Source organism: Ranitomeya variabilis, chromosome 5, assembly GCF_051348905.1.
Source record: "Ranitomeya variabilis isolate aRanVar5 chromosome 5, aRanVar5.hap1, whole genome shotgun sequence".
In the NCBI taxonomy this organism is placed as follows: domain Eukaryota; kingdom Metazoa; phylum Chordata; class Amphibia; order Anura; family Dendrobatidae; genus Ranitomeya; species Ranitomeya variabilis.
The window spans coordinates 213,320,248-213,342,278 of record NC_135236.1 but is presented as its reverse complement, the minus strand read 5'-3'; the positions used below and the strand labels follow the sequence as shown (position 1 = coordinate 213,342,278).

Sequence of the window (22,031 nt, the reverse complement as noted above, 5' to 3'; positions counted from 1 at the left end):
GATTATCTTGAATCTACACAAATCTATCACACCTGCTACTTGCCACAGGGGAATTTGAATGAGCATCACATGCTTGAAACAAAATTATTTACCCACAATTTTTGGAAAGTGGCCAACAATTTTGTCTGACCCATTTGGGGTTTTGTGTGAAATTGTGTTCAATTTGCTTTCTTTTCTCAGTTTTTTTGTGCTGCTCCAATTCAAAGTATGGAAATAAACATGCGTATAACAAAACCTATGTAATTGCAATACTTTTCTGGGATAAACACTTGATTTTCTGGAACAATTACAAGGGTGTCACCACTTTTGGCCATGACTGTGTGCTTGAAAGCGATGAGGGATGATTGTGTACTTTGCTAATGTGAATTTTATTTCATGTGCATTCTACATAACTGAAGCTTAATCATTGTTTAATGAAAAGTGATCCAACTTTCAGATACATTTAACTGAATATATCAAGAGTTGAAAGCCAATTTACCAACCCATTATCTCAGGGCCTGCTCACATGAGCTTATTCATGAGATGAGCTGTATGTAATGTTTTATGGGATGGGAGTTGGCCCTATGCTATACTGTGGGGCAGTGCAAATCTGCCATGTTTTTTTGTGCAGATTCTGCATGAGAAAAAAAATCACAGCAAACGAATGGCTTCGCAAATTGAATTGTACACATTCATTGAATTCTATGGGTGCATGTAAAAAAAAAAAAAAATCCGACTTCACTCTGATGTCATCTGAGTGCAGTCCAATTTACGCAGACACAGACAATGGAGAAGATGGAGAATTGAGTTCTCCGTCTTTTACTCACCTGCAATACGAATTTCTCATACAAGAGAATCGGATCACAGTAAACTGACTCTCGGGTCAAACTCTTATTAGAGTATTGAGCTGAGTGTCATATGCATAATTGAGCTACATATGAGGGAATATACGCTTGTGTGACCACAGCTTCAGCAGGACAAAAAAGTTGTCCAGATACAACTTTTTTGTCCAGCTAAAAAAACTGATTGCAACTGGATCCGTTTTTTAGAACATTAAAGTTTATGGAAAGCAGATCTGTTAAATAGCCATCCGTTTTTCTTCCTTTTAAAAAGGATCAATTTTTTGCTAATGGATCAGTTTCAATAGACTACAGGACAATTTGAAATGACTACCGATCATCCATTTGAAACTGATCCAGTAAGGAAGATACAGATCTATTTCACAGGGAAGAAAAATGGATGACTAATTAAAGGATCGGTTTTCCATAGACTTCACTGATGAAAAGCTGGGTCCAAATGAAATCAGGCTTTTAGCTGTACAAACTTTTTTTTATCTGAACAACTTTTTTTGTCCTGCTAAGATAATAGATTGCTGCTGGATCTATTTCAAACTGATGATTACTGGATGTATGAAGTTAGTCTTACTGTACTTTTCACCAGAATGCGTAGAAGCAGTTTATTCCACTCTTCTCATGGAAAACACATGATTGTTTATGGGGAAACTTGGAGTGATGGATGTCTTTATAGCCATCAGCTATGTAAGATGCATGGGCACCTTAATGGAAAGCTTCCATGACCTTTGTGTTGAATTCTTATCCTCATTTAGATTAATATGGTGGAGAGGAGAAAAGCTATCCTGAGCCTATAGAGATTTCTAGACTGAAAGACTGTAATAAAAAGCCCTCAGCTGTGTGAGAAGGACAAGGACTGTGGAGGGTTTCGGCGTCTGATTGTAAGAATATTTTATTTCACTAACAGACAGCATGACAAGAATAAGCTCCTAAACACATAAACCTGAGATTCATCATTCTTTTTATAGAGAAAGTGAAAGTTCACATTTTAGGTCCTTTTATTTAATCTCCAAATTTGTTTTTTTCACAATTTTTACAATAGCGTTTTTTCAGTCCTCATCATTTTTGGGCTCTGCTCAGCCAACTGCATATGAATTGCAAAACAAAGATGTTTCCTGCTAATTAATTTTTAACTTTTTGATAAGTCACAATTTTTTTGCAATTTGACACTAGGGATGAGCGAACCTGAACGGGAAAATTTGGCGTCTGTACTGAACCCTGAACATGGATTTTTACTGTGTGTCTGGTGTCCTGTCGGGTTTGCAAGTCTAATAAATCTTGGTGAAAGGCTGCAGCACAGCCAAACAACATGATTTCACACTGTGGAAACTTCTGGAACCATCACACGTAGGGCTGGACTGGCCATCTGGCAATTCTGGCAAATGCCAGAAGGGCCTGTCTGGTTGTGGGCTGCCTTCTCTGCAACGTTGTTAGCAGAATCGGTGTCCTCAAGAAACCCATACTGTTAAGAATTGTAATGTAGCACAAAGTCGCCGATTCCGTAACTTACCCCAGCAGGCCACAGGTATCATTAGAAATATTGTTCTGGTGCTTGTGGACAGACACAACATGGGCCTGTGTGATTTCAAATGCCACTACAGAATTTCAGCCCCAGTCCATACCTGAGCACAAGTATGCTAACAATTGGCATGGCTGTGATTGACTAGACCAGTACATTACCAGGCTTTACAAAAGCCAGATCACGAATGTCGCCACCATTAAGCTCTCATTAGTGTAAGGATAGGATGCAGCAGAAGTGAGGGACAGATTCTCACTGCGCACTCTGCAAAAAAAAAAAAAACTATGTGTGTACCCTGCAACTCATATCTGTGGTAGTACTGTGCCAGTACTGTGCCATAAGCTACTGTGTCTACTCTGCACCCATATTTGTGGGAGTACTGTCCTTTAAGCTGCTGTGTGTAGTCTGCACTCATATCTGTGGGAATACTGTTCTTAATCCGCTGTATGCACTCTGCACCCCCCACCTGTGGGAGTACTATCCTTTAGGCCACTTTGTGTATTCTGCACCCATATCTGTGTAAGTACTGTCCTTCAAGCCGCTGTGTGCTTTCTAGTACATTAAGAATTGAAAAATTGGCATCAAACATCTTGTTGCCATTTCAAGGCCCCAAAAATAATTTTTCTGGACTAGTGTGCGTTTTTTTAGTAGTCTGGAAAATAAATACTTGGCTGCAGCCATCTAGTTGCCATTTGTAGGCCAAAATAATATTTTTTACTGTACCACTGTGTCTATACGAGCAGTGTTTCTAAAAAAACGTCAATACTCTGCAGCAATGTTTTTGGGAGTAGTGTGTCTAAAATAAAATTCTACTCTGCAGCCATCTCTGCCATTTGTGGGCCCCAAAAATTATTTTCTTTTACCTTTGTGTCTATACGAGCAATGTTTCTAAGAAACTTGTATACTCTGCAGCCATGTTTTTGTGAGTAGCGTGTCTAAAAAACAATTCTACCATGCAGCTTTTTCTTTCCAGTTTTTGGCCTGAAAAAATTATTTTATTCTACTGCTGTGTCTATACGAGTAGTATGTCTAAAAAATTCATCTACTCTTAAGCCATCTTTTTGTGACTAATGTGTCTAAAAAAATTCTAATTTACAGCTGTATCTTTACGAGTTATGGCTTTGCCTAAAGTCATTAACTGTGACTTTAAACCTCTGTGTGTACTCCTCAGCTTCATTTCTGGGAGTACTGTGCGAAAAAGTCTCTGTGTACTATGCAAAAAGCCTCTGGGAGTACAGTGCCAATAATCCTTTTTGTATAATAGAGTGAAGTGTGCACAACTTTTGAAGGTGCCAGAGTAGGTTCCCACACCATAGATATGAATCAAAAAACTTGGCACTCAACTTTAATATGATCGATAACAGTATTTAATGTTGTTCACGGCGTAGTAAACAGAAAACGTTTTTGTCAAAATTAGACCTTCATCACTTACTACAATAGAAAAATAATAAAATAACTCCAACAGAAAATTGCATCAAAAATACAAAATAAAGTATATACAACAGTATTGGTCAATCTGATTATTGGAAAAACTGGTAGAGCAGAAAATAGCAGATTAGTCCAGTGTGACATGATGGCGTGCAAGGGATGGTGTCCTTTAAAAGGTAGAGAGTGGACCGAAACAGTTTGCTGCGAGACACTGAAACAAAAAATTAAAGTTGTACCCGTTCACTTTGCTTCAAAATTGTCCAGAGGGACAAGATTGCTAACTCGGTTGTCAAATAAATGGAGAAATAAAGGGAGAAAGGAGGTGCATATTCCTATGTAACAACAAAAATAAAGGCCACAAACAGAAGTATAACAGGTAACAACATACAAGAGCATTTGCCGATAGGTTATGTCCCTTTAAATGGGAGTAATAGTGCCTGCATTAATTGGAAGCAGATTCAGAATTTTGCTACAGTTACAACACCAATATGCTATCAAGCAAGAAGGGGGTAGTAGCCCAATACAGACCTGTGATATGGTGCACAGCACGTGGTGCCAGATGCAGTATCTACCGCTAGTCCTGGATGTGTTAGTGTGCTAAACGTGGGGTAAAAAGGGAGTGGGGTGGGATCTGATGGCAGCATAGAGCCAATCAACATCTGGTATGGACGAGACATCACCGGATGTAGATGGCCGTGCTTGCCGGAAGTTGTTTGTGCATTCCACAGGGTGTAGTATGCGTTCCACTGCGTACCAAGAGCCGGAAGTGTGGGCTAGAACATGTCTCTATGATGCAGGAGGACAATATCATGTGAGATAGTGGGAGTATGGAAATCAGAGGGAAGTCCGAGGTGGAGATGGATCACTGGTTGCTAATACAAGCGTCTCTAAGAGAGACAAAGAGAGAATATGTTATTGATTTTCCACTATAGAACATATACATACATCACAAGTAGTGTTGAGCATTCCGATGCTGCAAGTATCGGGTATCGGCCGATACTTGCTGTATCGGAATTCCGATACCGGGATTCCGATACTCTTGTGGTATCGGGTATCGGGTATCGCAACAACATTAATGTTAAAATGTGTAAAAGAGAGAATTAAAATAAAAAATATCGCTATACTCACCTCTCCGACGCAGCCGGGACTTCAGCGAGGGAACCGGCAGCGTTGTTTGTTTAAAATTCGCGCTATTACTTGGTTACGTGAATTCCCGGCTTGTGATTGGTCAGGTTGGCCACGTTGCCGGGACGCGGACCAATCACAGCAAGCCGTGACGAAATTATGTCACGGCTTGCTGTGATTGGTCCGCGTCCCGGCAATATGGCCGCCCTGACCAATCACAAGCCGTGACGTCCGGGAGGCTGGACACGCGCCCATTTTAAAATGAGCGCGTCCAGCCTCCCGGCTTGTGATTGGTTGACCGCGGCGCAACCAATCACAAGCCGTGACGTCACGGGAGGCTGGACACGCGCCCATTTTAAAATGAGCGCGTCCAGCCTCCCGGCTTGTGATTGGTTGACCGCGGCGCAACCAATCACAAGCCGTGACGTCACGGGAGGCTGGACACGCGCCCATTTTAAAATGAGCGCGTCCAGCCTCCCGGCTTGTGATTGGTTGACCGCGGCGCAACCAATCACAAGCCGTGACGGCACGGGAGGCTGGACACGCGCCCATTTTAAAATGAGCGCGTCCAGCCTCCCGGCTTGTGATTGGTTGACCGCGGCGCAACCAATCACAAGCCGTGACGTCACGGGAGGCTGGACACGCGCCCATTTTAAAATGAGCGCGTGTCCAGCCTCCCGTGACGTCACGGCTTGTGATTGGTCAGGGCGGCCATATTGCCGGGACGCGGACCAATCACAGCAAGCCGTGACGTAATTTCGTCACGGCTTGCTGTGATTGGTCCGCGTCCCGGCAACATGGCCGACCTGACCAATCACAAGCCGGGAATTCACGTAACCAAGTAATAGCGCAAATTTTAAACAAACAACGCTGCCGGTTCCCTCGCTGAAGTCCCGGCTGCGTCGGACAGGTGAGTATAGCGATATTTTTTATTTTAATTCTTTCTTTTACACATTTATATGGTTCCCAGGGCCTGAAGGAGAGTTTCCTCTCCTTCAGACCCTGGGAACCATCAGGAATACCGTCCGATACATGAGTCCCATTGACTTGTATTGGTATCGGGTATCGGTATTGGATTGGATCCGATATTTTGCCGGTATCGGCCGATACTTTCCGATACCGATACTTTCAAGTATCGGACGGTATCGCTCAACACTAATCACAAGGCATATTAGTGATATTAAGAACCAAATAGTGCCACTCTGATCTTATAATGAAGCCAGCGACCTTTATGGGACTAAGACAAGATGATTATAGATATGATAAACAGATACATGTAATAGATTATGTTAATATCCTTATAGTCATAATTAATTATGGGTCATTAAATAAATGAAAGAAGATCATATTCCCTATTAAGACCTTTTGGGATAGGGTATCCAGAGTACAAATCCAGAAAGCTTCCTGTCCCTTAAGCTGCATGATACAGTCACCACCCCTTCTTGGTTGTGGTACCTGCTCAAGAATCTGAAATTTCAGTTGGGCAATCCTGTTATGATCTGGTGGCTTAAGAGCAGCATGAGACGCACTCTGGAGAAGGTGGTACCTGTACTAACCGCAGACCCTGAACTTAACACCGCAACTAGAAGTAGCCGTGGAATGTACCTAGCGCTCCCTAGACATCTCGACACAGCCGGAGGACTAATTACCCCTAGAGATAGAAAAGGGAAAACTGTCTTGCCTCAGAGAAAATCCCCAAAGGATAGACAGCCCCCCAAAAATATTGACTGTGAGAGGAGAGGGAAAAAACATACACAGACTGAAATGAGAATTTAGCAAAGGAGGCCACTTCTAGCTAAATAGAAAGGATAGGACAGAGTACTATGCAGTCAGTATTAAAACACTAGAAAATATCCACCACAGAAAATACAAAATCTCCACAGCTAACTAAAGATATGGAGGGTATATCTGCATCTCCAGAGATACCAGCTTGGCTAAACAAATCCTTATACAGACCAAGCTGGACAAGACAAAAACATGGAAAAGAACTGAACAATAAGGCCACAGCATGTGGACAGCAAAAATCAAGGCCAGAACTTATCTTTGTTGAAATGAACTGCAAAGCAGAAGAGACCAGGCAGGGATGTGAATCCTCCAGGAACAATGGACAACTGGCACTGACTAAAGGGTGAAGCAAGACTAAATAGCCCAGTCAAAATTGCAAAAAGTGAACACACCTGATAAATGCTGCGATTCAGAGACAGCAGCGCTACCACTTACAACCACCGGAGGGAGCCCAAGAGCAGAATTCACAACACAATCCTATGTCCAGAGGTAATAAAGTGGTGGGGTATGGGAAGTAATAAATTCTTGCATTGAATCATGGACTTATGCTTCAATATACGGTCTTTCACCAATTGTGTGGTCTCACCAACGTACAATAACCCACAAGGGCACTTGATGATGTAAATTGCATAGGAGATATCACATGTGAAGTAGCCACGGATTCTAAAAGATTTACCAGTATGTCAATGGTGGATACAATCCTCTTTGAGTAAGTTACTGCACTGTGTGCAGTTGAGGCATGGAAATGTGCCTAACTTGGAGCGATGTAAAAAAAGTTAACCTCTAGTGAGCTTCTTTGTCCCAATATCCACCCTAACCAATGAGTCCTTGAAATTTGGTGCCCTCCTGAAGCATGGTAAAAATGGTTTGTCAAATTCTGGAATGTCAGGGTGTGCCACATGTAGTATTGGCCAATGTTTCCTGATTGACTTATGAAGAATGTAGGCAAACGGGTGGTATGAATGTACAAAGAGCCTTTCTCTTTGATACTGGGACCTTTCTAGAGGTCATCAGAACAATGGGCCAGGTTCTCAAAGATTCTCTATTGGTTACGCTAGATGTCAAGGACCTGTATACCTCAATTCCTCAGTAACATGGTATACAATCAGTAAAAACACTCCTAGTGTCTTCAGGTATGGACATGGAACAGATCAATCTGTGTGTAGAACTCCTCTCTCTTGTTCTAACTAAGAACTACTTCATGTTCCAGGATGACTTTTTTCTTCAAATTTGTGGTACCGCAGTGGGCTCAAACGTGGCACCCTCCTATGCTGTTACATGGCTGACTTTGAGGAATCCAGCGTCTACACATGTTCACTTTATTTGAACAACATCATTATCTGGAAAAGATATACTTACGATGTATTCTACATATTGGGGGCACGTTTGAGTCCTTATTTGAATTCCACAACCTACTCAACAACTCCTGGCCTGGCCTTAGTTTTACCATGTCCCAAGACATATCGAAGATTAATTTTTTGGACACAATGATTATCAAGAACCAGGAGTGTTTTCTCTCCACTGATTTATACACTAAGGCCACCGACCGTAATAGTCTGTTGCACATTGATGGCTTTCATCCAAACCCCATGAAGTGTTCAATCCCCTAATCTCAATTCCAATGAGTCACACGCATTGTGTCAGATAGCAATACCCGAACACTACGATTAAATGAAATGTACTCTAAATTTAGGGAAAGAGGATATCCCCAATCCACCCTTAATAAATCTAATTCAACAAGGCCCAATACAGGTGACAGATCAGTAAACAGGATCGCCTTTGTACATTCACACCACCCATTTGCCTATATTCTTCATAAGTCAATCAGGAAACATTGGCCACTACTACATGCGGCAAACCCTGACATTCCAGAATTTGACAAACCATTTTAAGCATGCTTCAGGACAGCACCAAATTTCAGGGACTCTTTAGTTAGGTCAATTGACTAGAGGTCAATTTTTTCTACATCGCCCCAAATTAGGCACATTTCCATGCCTCAGCTGCTCACGTGGGGTAACGTACTGAAAGGGTATTGTGTCCACCATCCACAGACTGGTAAATCGTTTAGAATCCGTGGCTACTTCACATGTGATACTTCCTATGCAATTTACGTCATCAAGTGCCCTTGTGGGTTATTGTACGTTGGTGAGACCACAGAGTCGCGAAAGACCGTATATTGAAGCATAAGTCCATGATTCGGTGTAAGAATTTATTACTTCCCATCCCCCACCACATTATTACCTCCGGACATAGGATTGCCCAACTCAAATTTCAGATTCTTGAGAAGGTACCACAATCAAGACGGGGTGGTGACCGCATCAGACAGCTTAAGGGACAGGAAGCTTTCTGGATTTGTACTCTGGATACCCTATCCCAAAAGGTCTTAATAGGGAATATGATCTTCTTTCATTTATTTAATGACCCATAATTAATTATGACTATAAGGATATTAACATAATCGATTGCATGTATCTGTTTATCATATCTATAATCATCTTGTCTTAGTCCCATAAAGATCGCTGGCTTCATTATAACATCAGAGTGGCACTATTTGGTTCTTAATATCACTAATAAGCCTTGTGATGTATGTATATGTTCTAAACCGGTAAATCAATAACATATTCTCTCTTTGTCTCTCTTACTGTAGAGCTGCTTGTAATAGCAACCAGTGATCCGTCTCCACTTCGGACTTAACTCTGACTTCCATACTCCCGCTATCTCACATGATATTGTCCTCCTGCATCATAGAGACACGTTTTTTCCCACACTTCCGGCTCTTGGAATGCAGTGGAACACATACTATACCCTGTGGAACGCACAAACAACTTTCGGCACGCACGGCCATCTACATCTGGTGACGTCACGTCCATACTGGACGCTGATTGGCTCTATGCCCCATTGGATCCCACCCCACTCCTTTTTTTTACTCCACATGTAGCACGCTAATACATCCAGGACTAGCGGTGGATACCGCGTCTGGCAACACACGCTGTGCACCATATCACAGGTCTGTATTGGGCTACTATCCCCTTCTTGCTTGATAGCATATTGGTGTTGTAACTGTAGACAAATCCTGAATCTGCTTCCAGATCCCCATTTAAAGAGACATGGAATCTGCTTCCATATTACTCCCATTTAAAGAGACATAATAACCTATTGGCAAACGCTCTGGTATGTTGTTACCTATTATACTTACTTCTATTTGTGGTCCTTATTTTTGTCCTTACATAGGAATATGCACCTCCTTTCTCCCTTTAGATTTATTTGACAACCAAGTTAGCACTCTTGTCCTTCTGGACAATTTTGAAGCAAAGCGAATGGGTATGACTTTCATTTTTTGTTTCATTGTCTCAAAACAAACTCTTTCGGTCCACTCTCCCCCTTTTAAGGGACACCATCCCTTGCACTCCATCGTGTTACACTGGACTAATCTGCTATTTTCTGCTCTACCAGTATTTCCAATAATCAGATTGACCAATACTGTTGTATATACTTTATTTTGTATTTTTGATGTAATTTTCTGTTGGAGTGATTTTATTATTTTTCTTTTGTAGTAACAGATGAAGGTCTAATTTTGACTGAAACATTAAATACTGTTATCGATCATATTAAAGTTGGTTGCTGAGTTTTTTGATACATAAATAATCCTTTTTGTGTCTGTATTGGCTTGAATGGAGTTCGAGTCCGGGATCAAGTTTGAGTCCCGAAACAGACCTTTTAGAAAGCCTGCCTGAACCAGAGCATTCACAGGTTCGCTCATCACTATACAGCATTCCAGTTTTGTGGGGATGTGCAAAATCTGACTATTTTTTAACTTGTCGTCTAAAAAACTATTGTGCAAGATTTTAAAATTGATTGAAAGGATCAAGCAACATTTTACTGTAAAATTAGCACCAAATTCTTCAAACATTACATGCCACTTTGACAAATATGGCACAAAGTCCAACAGCAAAAACAGAAAGACAAGATAGAAAAAATGTCTTAAAAATGCTACAGATGAATTAGGGTCAAAGAATATTAATATTCTTTTAACGATTCCTACTTTTCTATGCCACAATTATTAAGCTTTATTTACTTCACAATGTATACAATTTGTAGCCATAATAAAAAATAATTGCAATATACAAAATCTGTATGTAGCATAACTAGAGAAGAGTGAACCCAAACTTAAATGGGGTTCGTACCAGTCAGTTAGTGTCCGATGCTAAACAACAGACACGGAGTTCTCCCGGAAGTCCGATGCAAAGTTTGGAGTCTGGTGGAAGTCTGAGAGAGACAGAGATTTTTTTACTGCTCCAAAGTTCGTGTCTCCATACATTTCAATAGGTTTGGGTTCTGGTTCCTGAACCAAAATTTGGACTAAAGTTAGATTCAAGTACCAGAACCCGAACTTCCACGGGCATGTTCATCCCTACACATAACACTATATGCTCATTATATTTTACATTGAAGCCATAGATCACTCTGTTGGCACCTGCTATGTACAAAAGTGAGGTACAATACAGCACCAAGTCAAAAAGTAATTTGAACTAAAAGTTTCTAATTCAAGATGACTGATTAGGTTATGTCCCCAAGTGACAAAGTCGACAAGTAAGGGGAATAAATCAATAAAAGTGACAGGATGGTGACATTTTTTGCAGAGGAAAAGTACGACAAACAGAAAAATCCATTATTGGTCTGGTGTTTCCAATGTTTTCTAACCAATGCTACATTATCACAGAACGCTAACATCCCAAGCTTTTCAAACAACTTTTTAATTATTACAATGCTTAACATAAACCTACACATGCATAATATAATGTTACAGCTGATACTTACCATTGCCTGCACGCCAGTCACATATTTAGAGAAGGAAAAAATAAGGAAAAAGTATTAGAGAACTGTAGCACGATAATATAAAAGCATGAACTTCTTTTTCAAGATCAATGGTACATACATTTCCTCGTTTAGAAGATTAGGAAAAATGAATCGTTAACAAAAAGACAAAAAAATAGTATTTCTCTAAAAATGTGTATGCATACGACAGTCAATAAATACCAACCATGCTGTAAACGAAAAAAACTCTGTCAATATGGCTATAAATAACATAAAAAAATACATGTGAATATAAAATTAAAAATGATAAAATAATTCCAAAAGAATACAATAAATGTAAATTAAATACCGAAAACCTCATCTTTTTTATGATCTGCGATCTGTACAACTAATACAACAGAACAAATTTCTACAGAAAAAAAGAGATTTTTGTGCTGCTGCTACATTGTTTTTTAAATTCTTCGTGAAAATAAGTTTAAGAGTTAAATTGAATTATAAATGTAATGCAATTTCACTTTCTGAAAGAAAATACATTTGCAACACATTTGATATGTGTGGAAGGTATCTTATAGTCAATTTGTCTAGTCTGAAATGTGGCCGGAATCTCAATGAAATTCTACAATGTTTGTGCTGATGCAGCCTAAAAATTATCACAATATAAAAGAACATCACATCACATAATAGGAATCATAAAGGGAAGGAATGAGACACTGTGCTGCTTTAGTAAAAAAATTGTAAAATAACCGGACCCTCTCACTTTGACCCTCTTTGCTTAGATTGTCTAAGATCTTAACAGGTTCAACCCAACTTTCGGCCTCAAATGTAACCTGGAGTATATCAGTGAAGCCGGGGTACACTTGTGAGTGTGATGCGAGTCTCTCAAATCAATACCTGGCACTCGGGACCAGAGTGCGCGGCTGCATGTATTTCTATGCCGCTGAATGCTCTGCTCCCGAGTGCCAGCAGCAGCCGAGTATTGATGAGAGAGATTAGAATGAGCTTCTCGCATCAAACTCACAAATGTGACCCCGACCTGACACTACATATACCAGATGATATCATCAGTCGCACTTATAAAATAAAGAGAGACAATAAGTCAATCAAGCTAGAATATGGGAGGGCAGCATCATTACCCTTCTGTCTGCACAAATTGTTTTGTTTTCAGATTTTCGAATTAAAATCATTTTTAATGATTTGATATATGTAGATGCATTACTGACAGTTGTGATTTAGTTTTCTCAGCTGATTTTATAAATTATAATACTTGATTTCAGGCCTTTTTCAAATATGATATAAGATTATCTGTAATTCTCTTGAATTTTTATTGGGTGGTCAAAATCTTCTTAGAGTTCCACGATGAATACAATAGATTATGTCAACATTTTTAAAGACAATGAAAGAACTCCTGGATTTCTTCACAAGCCTTGTAGAATTCTGGAAATCCCCCCAAAAAAGGTTGGAAATTCTCTTGAAGGGGTTGTCTTGTGAAAAGATGCTTTCACCTAACCACAGGATAGGTAATGTCTTATGGATTAGTGTTGGTCTTACTGCTGGGATCTCCATGGATTACCAGAACAGGGCACTTTTATTCTTGTTAGAAATGAGATTGCCAGGGAAATGGAAGTGATCAGTGCTTGCTGGAAGAATGTCATCCACACTTGTATATAGTCTGATGGTTTATTGTTAATGCATTTCAGAGTCACACCAACTACTTACACAGGACAACCATAGATAACAGCAGTATACAGCACATGGTTAAATATATGACAAATTTAAAAATATGGCACCAAGAGAAAGGTGGGAGGGATGTACATAATCACATGTCATGGAGCAGAATAAACAGTATGTCATTAAATATAATTTGTCCTGAGAAAGGAGTCGGTGTGACTCTGAAATGTGTTGACAATAAACCATCAGACTATATCCAAGTGTGGATATCATTCTTCCAGCAAGCACAGATCACTTCCATTTCCCTGGCAATTAATTTCTGATATTTCTATGGAAGTTGAAGCATCTGGTTTTTCAGTGGTTGTTTTACACACAACCTTGTAAGATGAGTGTATCTCACTCCTACTTGTTTTTGGTTATGTTAGGATAACACCCTCTTGCGCTTCTGTTTTTTTAATTTATTCTTGTTAGATCAGAACTGCAGAGAGAATAATTGACTGCTGTTCCATGTATTCCCTATATGACTGTCAAGTGATAAGCTCAGCTTGCTCTGGCAGCCCATAGAGAGTGAACAGAGCAATGATCGAGCATGTGCACAGTTGCTCCATCCTAACGGAGATAAAATTGTCCTGTTCCAGAAATCACTGGAAGTGTCAGAGGTAGAACCTCCATTATATTATAAGGAATCTCCTATCCATCTGATAGATGATAGCTTCAGTTCACTGAACAACCCTCTTAAATTTGTTACGTACATTCATTAACTATTTGGTAAGTGTTTTTACCTCCCTATTTGTAAGCCAAAATCAGGAGATGAACAGTCAGAAGCAAAGTATAATAGAAACACATCACCACTTCTGTATTTTTTAATTACTCTTGATTTTGGCTTACAAATACTGATGCAAAATACTGACCAAATACTCATCGCGCTCACTTGGCCTTGTACTGTACCATTCTCATCGATAAGAAGGTGGATCCAGATTAAAAGAGATGACCTGCAAAAATATATTGCAGAGAATAATATAATAAATGCCAACAGCATGGATTCATTAACGATACGTTGTGTCTAACCAACATGTTGAGTTTCAACAGGAGGTGCAGTAAGTGAAAATGTGGATACTGGTAATGCGGCTGATGTGATTTATCTGGACTTTGCAAAGGCATTTGATAATGTATCACATAATAGCCTTATACTGAAGCTAACAGAACAGAAGCAAGGACTGGGGGGAAACTATATGCAGATGAGTAAGGAATTGGCTAAATGACAGGAAACAAAGAGTGGTCATAAATGGTACGTTCTCTAAATGAAATATAGTCAGCAGTGGGGTACCACAGGGATCTGTGCTAGGACTGATTCAAAGAATCATAGAATCATAGAATGGTAAAGTTGGAAGGGACCTCTTGGGTCATCTGGTCTAACCCCCTGCTCAAAGCAGGATTCACTATCATCCCAGACAGACGTCTGTCTAGCCTCTGTTTGAAAACTTCCATGGAAGGAGAACTCTCCACCTCTTGTGGCAGCCTGTTCCACTCATTGATCACCCTCACTGTCAAAAAGGTTTTTCTAATATCTAATCTGTGTCTCCTCCCATTCAGTTTCATCCCACTGCTTCTTTTTAACCTCTTTATTAATGACCTTATTGTTGGGATTGAGAGTAAAGTGTCAGTCTTTGCTTACAGTCTATTGTGAGAAAAAGTGCAATACAAAGTTTTGTTGTTTTTTGCTGAATACACAAAACTTCATGTGATAAGAACAGCTGAGTTTGACTGTAAAATATTGTAGAACAATCTACAAAAGATGTCTGCACAGGCAAATAGATGGCAGATTAAGTTTAATGATTATAAATGTAGAGTAATGCACCTAGGCTGGAATAAATGTATTGCTGCATATATATTGACTGGAAATATACTAGGAACTACAGAACAGGAGAAGGACTTGGGTATTGTGGTTACAAGTAAGCTGAGCAGCAGTACTAAATGTCAAGCAGCAGCTGCAAAAGCAAACAAGTTTTTAGATTGTAAGAAAAGAGAGATAAAACCATGAGATCCCAATGTATTGTTATCATTGTATAAATCACCTATAAAGCTACATCTAAAGCATAGGATACAGTTTTGGGTTCCATATTTAAAAAAAAAAGATACAGGAAAAGAGTCATTTCAATGATGGGCAACTAGGCTATTAAATTGGATGGAAGGCCTCTCATATAGTGAAAGGTTAGAAAAGTTGGGCTTGTTTAGCTTAGAAAATGAAAAAAACTTCTTAGAGGAGGTTTTATTTAAAGTATAAATACATGTGTGTTCAATACAGAACAGTGGCACATGACTTATTCCTTCCAAGGACGTTACAAATAAACAGAGGACATTCATTACAGGTGGTGGAAAGGTGATCCCGGAAGCTAAATAGACAAGAGTCCTTTACTCTTAGAGTTAGAGTAGTAAGACTGTATAACATATCATCGGATTTAAAAAAAACAAAGGACTAGATGCTTTTCTCACAACAAATAGCATGTGGGTTATAAATAATCTAGTGATAGAGAATGTATAACTAGTGGAGAAAGGTTGAACGTGATGGACCTAACCTAGGTCTTTTTTGAACTTATAAAACTATATAACTTGTAAAATTATACTGTAGATTGTCAATAATTTTTACAGATTGTCACATTATCTGCAATGCATTATTAATTCTCATAAATTATCCAGAATTCCTCATATACTATAAAACTCTTTATAAATAGTCATATATTCTCATGGATTCATGATATATTTAATAAATACTAGCTGCACTGGGTAATAGTTGACAATGCTGAACCTTGTTTCGGTGAGTATGAAACCAATCATCTTTATGTTTTGCCCAGAATTTTTTAAACCATAAATTCAGTAAGTTTGTGAGTTAATGTAATCTTCTTTATGGCACTGTTACTTACCACATCTCGTACAATGGGTATTGTTTTTTTTCTTCTAAGGTCTGGCATGCTGTCAATTCCATAAAGGCCACTACCAGGTCTGCAATAAAAGAGAAGAGCTTGACTGTAAAAATCTAACACAATGTTTGTATTGCAGTCATCTAATGTGTCAGCCATGAAAATACCAACAACTGTAACTGCATCATTAACCAGTTCAAGACTTGTCCATTTTCCCTTATTCATTACGAGGCACAATTTTGTTTTACTAAAAGGGTTTTCCCATGAACAAAGTCAATTTTAATCAATTGATCTTGGAATAATAATAAATTCCACAATTAAATGTGTTACAAAAAATGTTCCTGTGCTGAGATAATCTTATAAATGTCCCCTGCTGTGTTCTGTGTAATGGCTGTGTGTAGGAACATGATCTGATCATACCACAGCTCTGGGGCAGGGGAGGAAGAAAAAAGAGAGGATACAGACAGGACAGCATGGGATCACAGCTGATTCTTTGAAATAAATTCTTCACGGTTTGTTTTAAAGTAATGTATTACCTCAAAGAAAGAATCAGCTGTGATCCCCTGCTGTAATGTCTGTATACCCTTTTGCTTCCTCCCCTGCCCAGGAGATGTGGTATGATGAGACCATGTCCCTGTACGGTCAGACACAGCCATTACATAGTACACAGCAGGGGCACATTTATAAGATTATCTCAGCACAGGAACATTTTTTATTAAACACATCAAATTGTGGAAATTAATACTATTCAAAGATCTAATGATTAAAATGTTGATTAAAATAAATTTTACTCATGGTGAAACCCATTTAGGTAAGTCCATGCAGGTTTAAATGAAATAGAGTTTTATCTTTCTAGGTTAGTCATAAATGTTTGCTTCAATTTTTTTGTGATACCTAGGACCTCATTTTTATGCATTTTTTATGTTTATTTTATATGCTTTGCCAGTATCAAAGGGAAAACACAATGTGCCCCTAAACACATTTCAAATTGTATTCCTGTGTTAGTCATGATAATTTTCATATAAGAGATATTATTTTTTTTTGCTGGGTGTCGGAGGGATGAGAAGGGAATTGAAAACTTGGGCAGGCAGTAGCTTTTTGTTTATTATTTTGTTTTAACTATTTTTTACTATTCTCTTTATTTTTATATTTATTTTATACATTGAATTTCACCTTTCAATATAGTTTTATTTTGGGCTGATTTCCCCTGTAACTGGAATGAATATATTATCCCCAGTTACCAAATAAATATATTCTACAGATTGCACTGTGGAGTGAACCTGATCTTCGGCTTCTTGATACCTGGGAATCTGTGATCACTGAACCAAAGCAGGAAGGACTGTTTTCTCTTCCTGTACTGTACACTGGAGCTCAATGAGCTCTGTATACAGAGCCATAAGGTAGGCAGGGATTGTAATAAAATATTTTTCTTATCATGTTATATGAATGTAAAATTTGTTTTTAAATGTGTAAAACATCAAGTGAATTGATGGACTCAAAATATTTAATTAATAAAACTGTGCAAGGCTCACATTTCATTGGATGAAGAAACCATTTAGAGACATCTGCCATAAGTGTAATATGTTGTTTCTTGGACTTGTATTGGACAGGCTCTAAATGGGAGATCCATCCATGCACAGTGGCTGATGGCTTTACTATACAAAACCTGCGAGCTAACCACAGGCAGGACTATCACAGGAGAGCAGAAATATGACAATACATAGAAGTATTGCTTTGTACTGTTAATGCCTGTTCAAGACCCATCTGGAGATCATAAAAATGCAGACAAACTGTTCAAAATCTTCAAAAATATAAAAAAAAACACTAAAAAATTATATCAGCTCTTTATTAAACAAAACCGTGAAAACACTGTATTTGCCTCCTCCAAACAAATGTAATAAAAAGCAATCAAAAGGTCTTATGTAATTAATTACGCTACCTATAAATACTAAGGCAAAAAATAGGCTTTCATATGGCTTCATCAACTATCGATTATAATTTTTTGAAAATTTTAAAACACTAAAATACTATTCTTTATAGCAAATTTGTTATGCTATAACCAGTATCCAAGAGGTAACATTTTTCCATGTGGAGAGTGACATATCAAGCCTGGCATGCCAAGGTGAGGAGATTTAAGTCTTGCAATGCTCTTCTTGGAAATTAAATATGCAAATTGTCTCTAGTGCCACATATTGGAAGTAGCAATCCTAAAAATGAATGTCAACCCTTTAACTAGTCTTGCCAGACTTTAAAACTATGATCTGTAATGATGAATTGTGTGCTCTAACCTCCTACCCCTTGGCTTTGAAATCCTAAATTGGCTGCTGCATTCTCTCTCCTCATCTTTCATAGTGCCTGTGACAGTCCCACCTAGATCACCTGATGTGATAGCTGCAAGGCTTTATGTGGAATTCCACAAGGCTGTGTTTCATGGAACCCACTCTCTGCAGTGTGGGAAATTGCACAGGGCGTTTTTTTGTGTGATCTTCACAAATCACATAAATTGTTTGAATTCGCTGGGACCTGCAAATTTCAGGAATTTTGAATTAATGTCAATTTGCAGCGGACTGAAACTGAACTTTAATTAACAATTCAATTTTTCAAAGCGTTCTGAGTTTGCAGCATTTTTTCCTTAGAACTGTATATACTTTTATTTATTTTTAATGTAATTCAACACAACCATGAGATCTGAAAATAAAAAAGAAATGCTGTTATAGGTGCTTTATAAGGAACCGGTCACATGAATGGAAACTGATAACTTACAGATCAGGGGTTATCTGAAAATGAATAGCCTTCTGAACCTGGCCAGCTCTCGCACTTAGAGCCCCGCTGCGAGGAGGAAATAAACTTTACTCATCCTGGCAGGGTCGCTCTTTCAGTCATAGGAGTGGTGCCGTCACCGCTCTGTGCATAGTAATCATGCCAGCACCAACCCCAACCCCGTGACTGCTGGGAGTTAATTTCTTCCAGGTAGTGGGGCTCTAAGGATGGATACTGGGAAGGATCAGAACGCTATTAATCAGCAGACTAGCCCAATATTTGAAGGTTAATAGCATTATTTTACGCTACAGGTTCCCTTTAAGGTAACAGCTCAGATGAGCAGTGGGTCTCTGTGCAACAACAGTTTACAGATCTCTTAGACTCCAATAACTTATCATAGAACACACACTTTCTAACTTTATATTTCTTAAACAATCCACCATAAATTATGAGCCATGAATTTCATTGTCTTTCTTTACATGTAAGCAAATAAACATTAGGAAATAGATTTTAACGGTAGCAAAGGGGTCTTCTTATCTGCTATGCCCCAGTAATTCTGTATATGGGGCACAAATGGTGTGCCTACCCCTATCAGAGTCCTCAGGCATTGTAAAAACATATAAAAATAATTAAGTGGCAAACTAAGCGGAGTTTTTTTTGTTTAATATGTAGTAATAGGCAAATATTACAAGAAACTTCAGACACAGCCGCTAAGCTTGCAGTCAAATAGGAATAATAGCAATAGAAAGTCTGTAAATAATTCAACAAAACCTATTAGGCTGGCAGCTCAAATTAGTTTGTGCAACAAAGCACACTACTCCCTTTATTTCTAGTTTAATTAGTATTACAACTTCTAACATTAAAACAACATTTAATATTTCAAGCACAAAAATAACGAATCATGCAGGTCAATATTTACCAGTGCTGTACGGATGCTAACCTGATGTTATACATCATGCTGATATGCTTTGTAGATTGTTGAAGAATATTCATTCTTTGCATTTGGTAGAACAGTTCAGAAAATCTTCATGATAAAATAAGGGATTTTATGGACAAATGTGTAATGTGGCGTGGGCGGTAGCCATGGGCGAAGTGCTTGTCATTTGCACCCCAGCACGTTACACAGAGGTGGGGGTCCTGGCTGGGTGTGTGGACTTGAGCTGTGGAGGCGCTACACCCTTGCAGGCTGCATGTAACCAATTACTTGGGTTGGCTAGGACCAGGTGTTTGACAGTTAAATGAGGGAGACCAGCAGTCAAAAATAAACTTTTACTCAACGATAACTTGAATGGGATTATATACGGTATATAGTGGGCACACAACTTGATGAAAGTTTCTTTTACAATACCGAGCATTTTTCACATACGGTTTGATTTCCTTCCTGCTTACTTGCTTATCCTCTATCCTCAACATTCCTCTCTATTTCACCACAGCCCGCTCAGTACTACATTCCAGTTTGTACTGGTCCTTTTATCAACCAGCGGTTTCTCCTCTTATTTCCCCTCTAGGGAACTATATTGCCAATATAGCCAGTACTTATATTTTCTCAGTCTCTTACACTCTGCAACTCCCGCCCAGGGCACTCTCTTTGTCTTACTTACTCTGTCCCATCTAGGTCCATTACCTTTCTGTTATAAACTCTCGACCATACTGCTAGGTGTCTTAACCCACGACCCATCTCTGATCGATCACTTTGTTCCACTTCTCTCTTGCTCTCCGCTAGTGTCTCGCTATTACTTGTCTCTGTCTCCTCTCTCATTAGGGACACTCGCATTATGCTGGACTCCTCACATCAGACCTTAAGTCATCTTTCTATGCACTCTGGGCCCTTTCTGATAATCTGACATGATCTGTCTCTAGTCCCTTTAGCCTGGCCCCTTCCACTTTGGGCTAGTCCCAACCATTAACTCTTACTTTCCCTACTGTCAAAAAACACACATTATCAACACATTTAACGTATAGCATAATTCACATTACACAATATAATATTACACTTGTTCTTCAAGGGGAAAAGCGGGGAAAATATCTGTTATGACAGGGCTAGCGGAACGCACCTAATGAAAGTTTATATTTTATTAGGATAGATGCGTTCGCAGCCCGGGGTCCACCGTGCAGGAGAACCTGCTGCTAGTAAATAGCGGAACTAATAGCAGTGTAAGCTAACTCTGTTACTTCACAGAGCAGCCGTGAACACAAAGCGCTGCGCCCTGTTAGACTCCACAGAGGCACAGGCTAACTGTCTAACAAGAGCAGTCAGTGGTCTTGCACGCACACGAAACTCCTCGCCGGAGGTGCCAGCATTCTAGGGGCTTATTTTGGCCAGGTCCCTGAACACACAAGCATACGAACTCCTCGCCGGAGGTGCCAGCATTCTAGGGGCTTATTTCAGCCGGGTCCCTGAACACACTCATACAAGACCACACTGGCGCAAAGTACATAAATGAAAGCAATACTAGCACATGGCCGTGCGGCCATGCGAGCCTTATATAGCTGCAGCAAGTAAAAGACCTTCCCAGAAGGACCAATGAGAAGCTGCCATACCTGAGCATGTGACCCTAAATCTCCACTGAGAGATCTTGCCCTGGGCATGCTCAGTGTGTGCCAAGCAGGACTTAGTCCTAGCACCTACAGGACCTTCCTGAAAGGACCAATGGACTTAGCTGCAGCATCTGACCATGTGACCCTCGATCTCCACTGAGAGATCTTACTCTGGGCATGCTCAGAATGAGAAGAGCAGGACTTAGTCCCAGAAGTGTCTGCTCGCCGCTGCCCAGCACTGACTTCAATAGCCGAAGCAGGAGAAGCTGCAGTAACTCTTTGTACAGAGTGGGACTGAGCAAGACGCTGGGACCGACGTCTCCTCTGAGCAGGCTCCACTGCGGCAGGAGAAGAATGGGAGACCGCAGCGAAGATGGCACGAGATTCCCCCTGTGCAGAGACAGGAACTCGACCCCTAACAATATCCATCTTCATGCAAATGGACCATAGATAATATATGTTTTCGTTAATGCTCAGAATAATGTTATTCGATAGGGTAGTGCAGATGAGGAATTTATTTCTCTGACAAACTGCATGTGAAAAAATTGCAGGATGCACTATTTTCTTCTGTAAATCAGATGAGGCCAACCCATTCATGTCTATGGGTGCACAGAAAAAGGCAGATGCCATACAAATAGCATACAT

General features: G+C 39.6%; 1 protein-coding gene across 1 annotated transcript in view; it reads right to left on the bottom strand.

The window, feature by feature from the left end:
* The window catches only part of UNC13C (unc-13 homolog C), a 1,212,529-nt gene that overhangs the window by 877,528 nt on the left and 312,970 nt on the right, over positions 1-22,031 (bottom strand). The window contains exons 6-7 of the mRNA XM_077263773.1: positions 16,092-16,170; positions 11,506-11,511 (exon numbers count right to left, since the gene is read on the bottom strand). Coding sequence (XP_077119888.1) covers positions 11,506-11,511; positions 16,092-16,170 — 85 coding nt within the window. The remainder of the gene's footprint in view (positions 1-11,505; positions 11,512-16,091; positions 16,171-22,031) is intronic.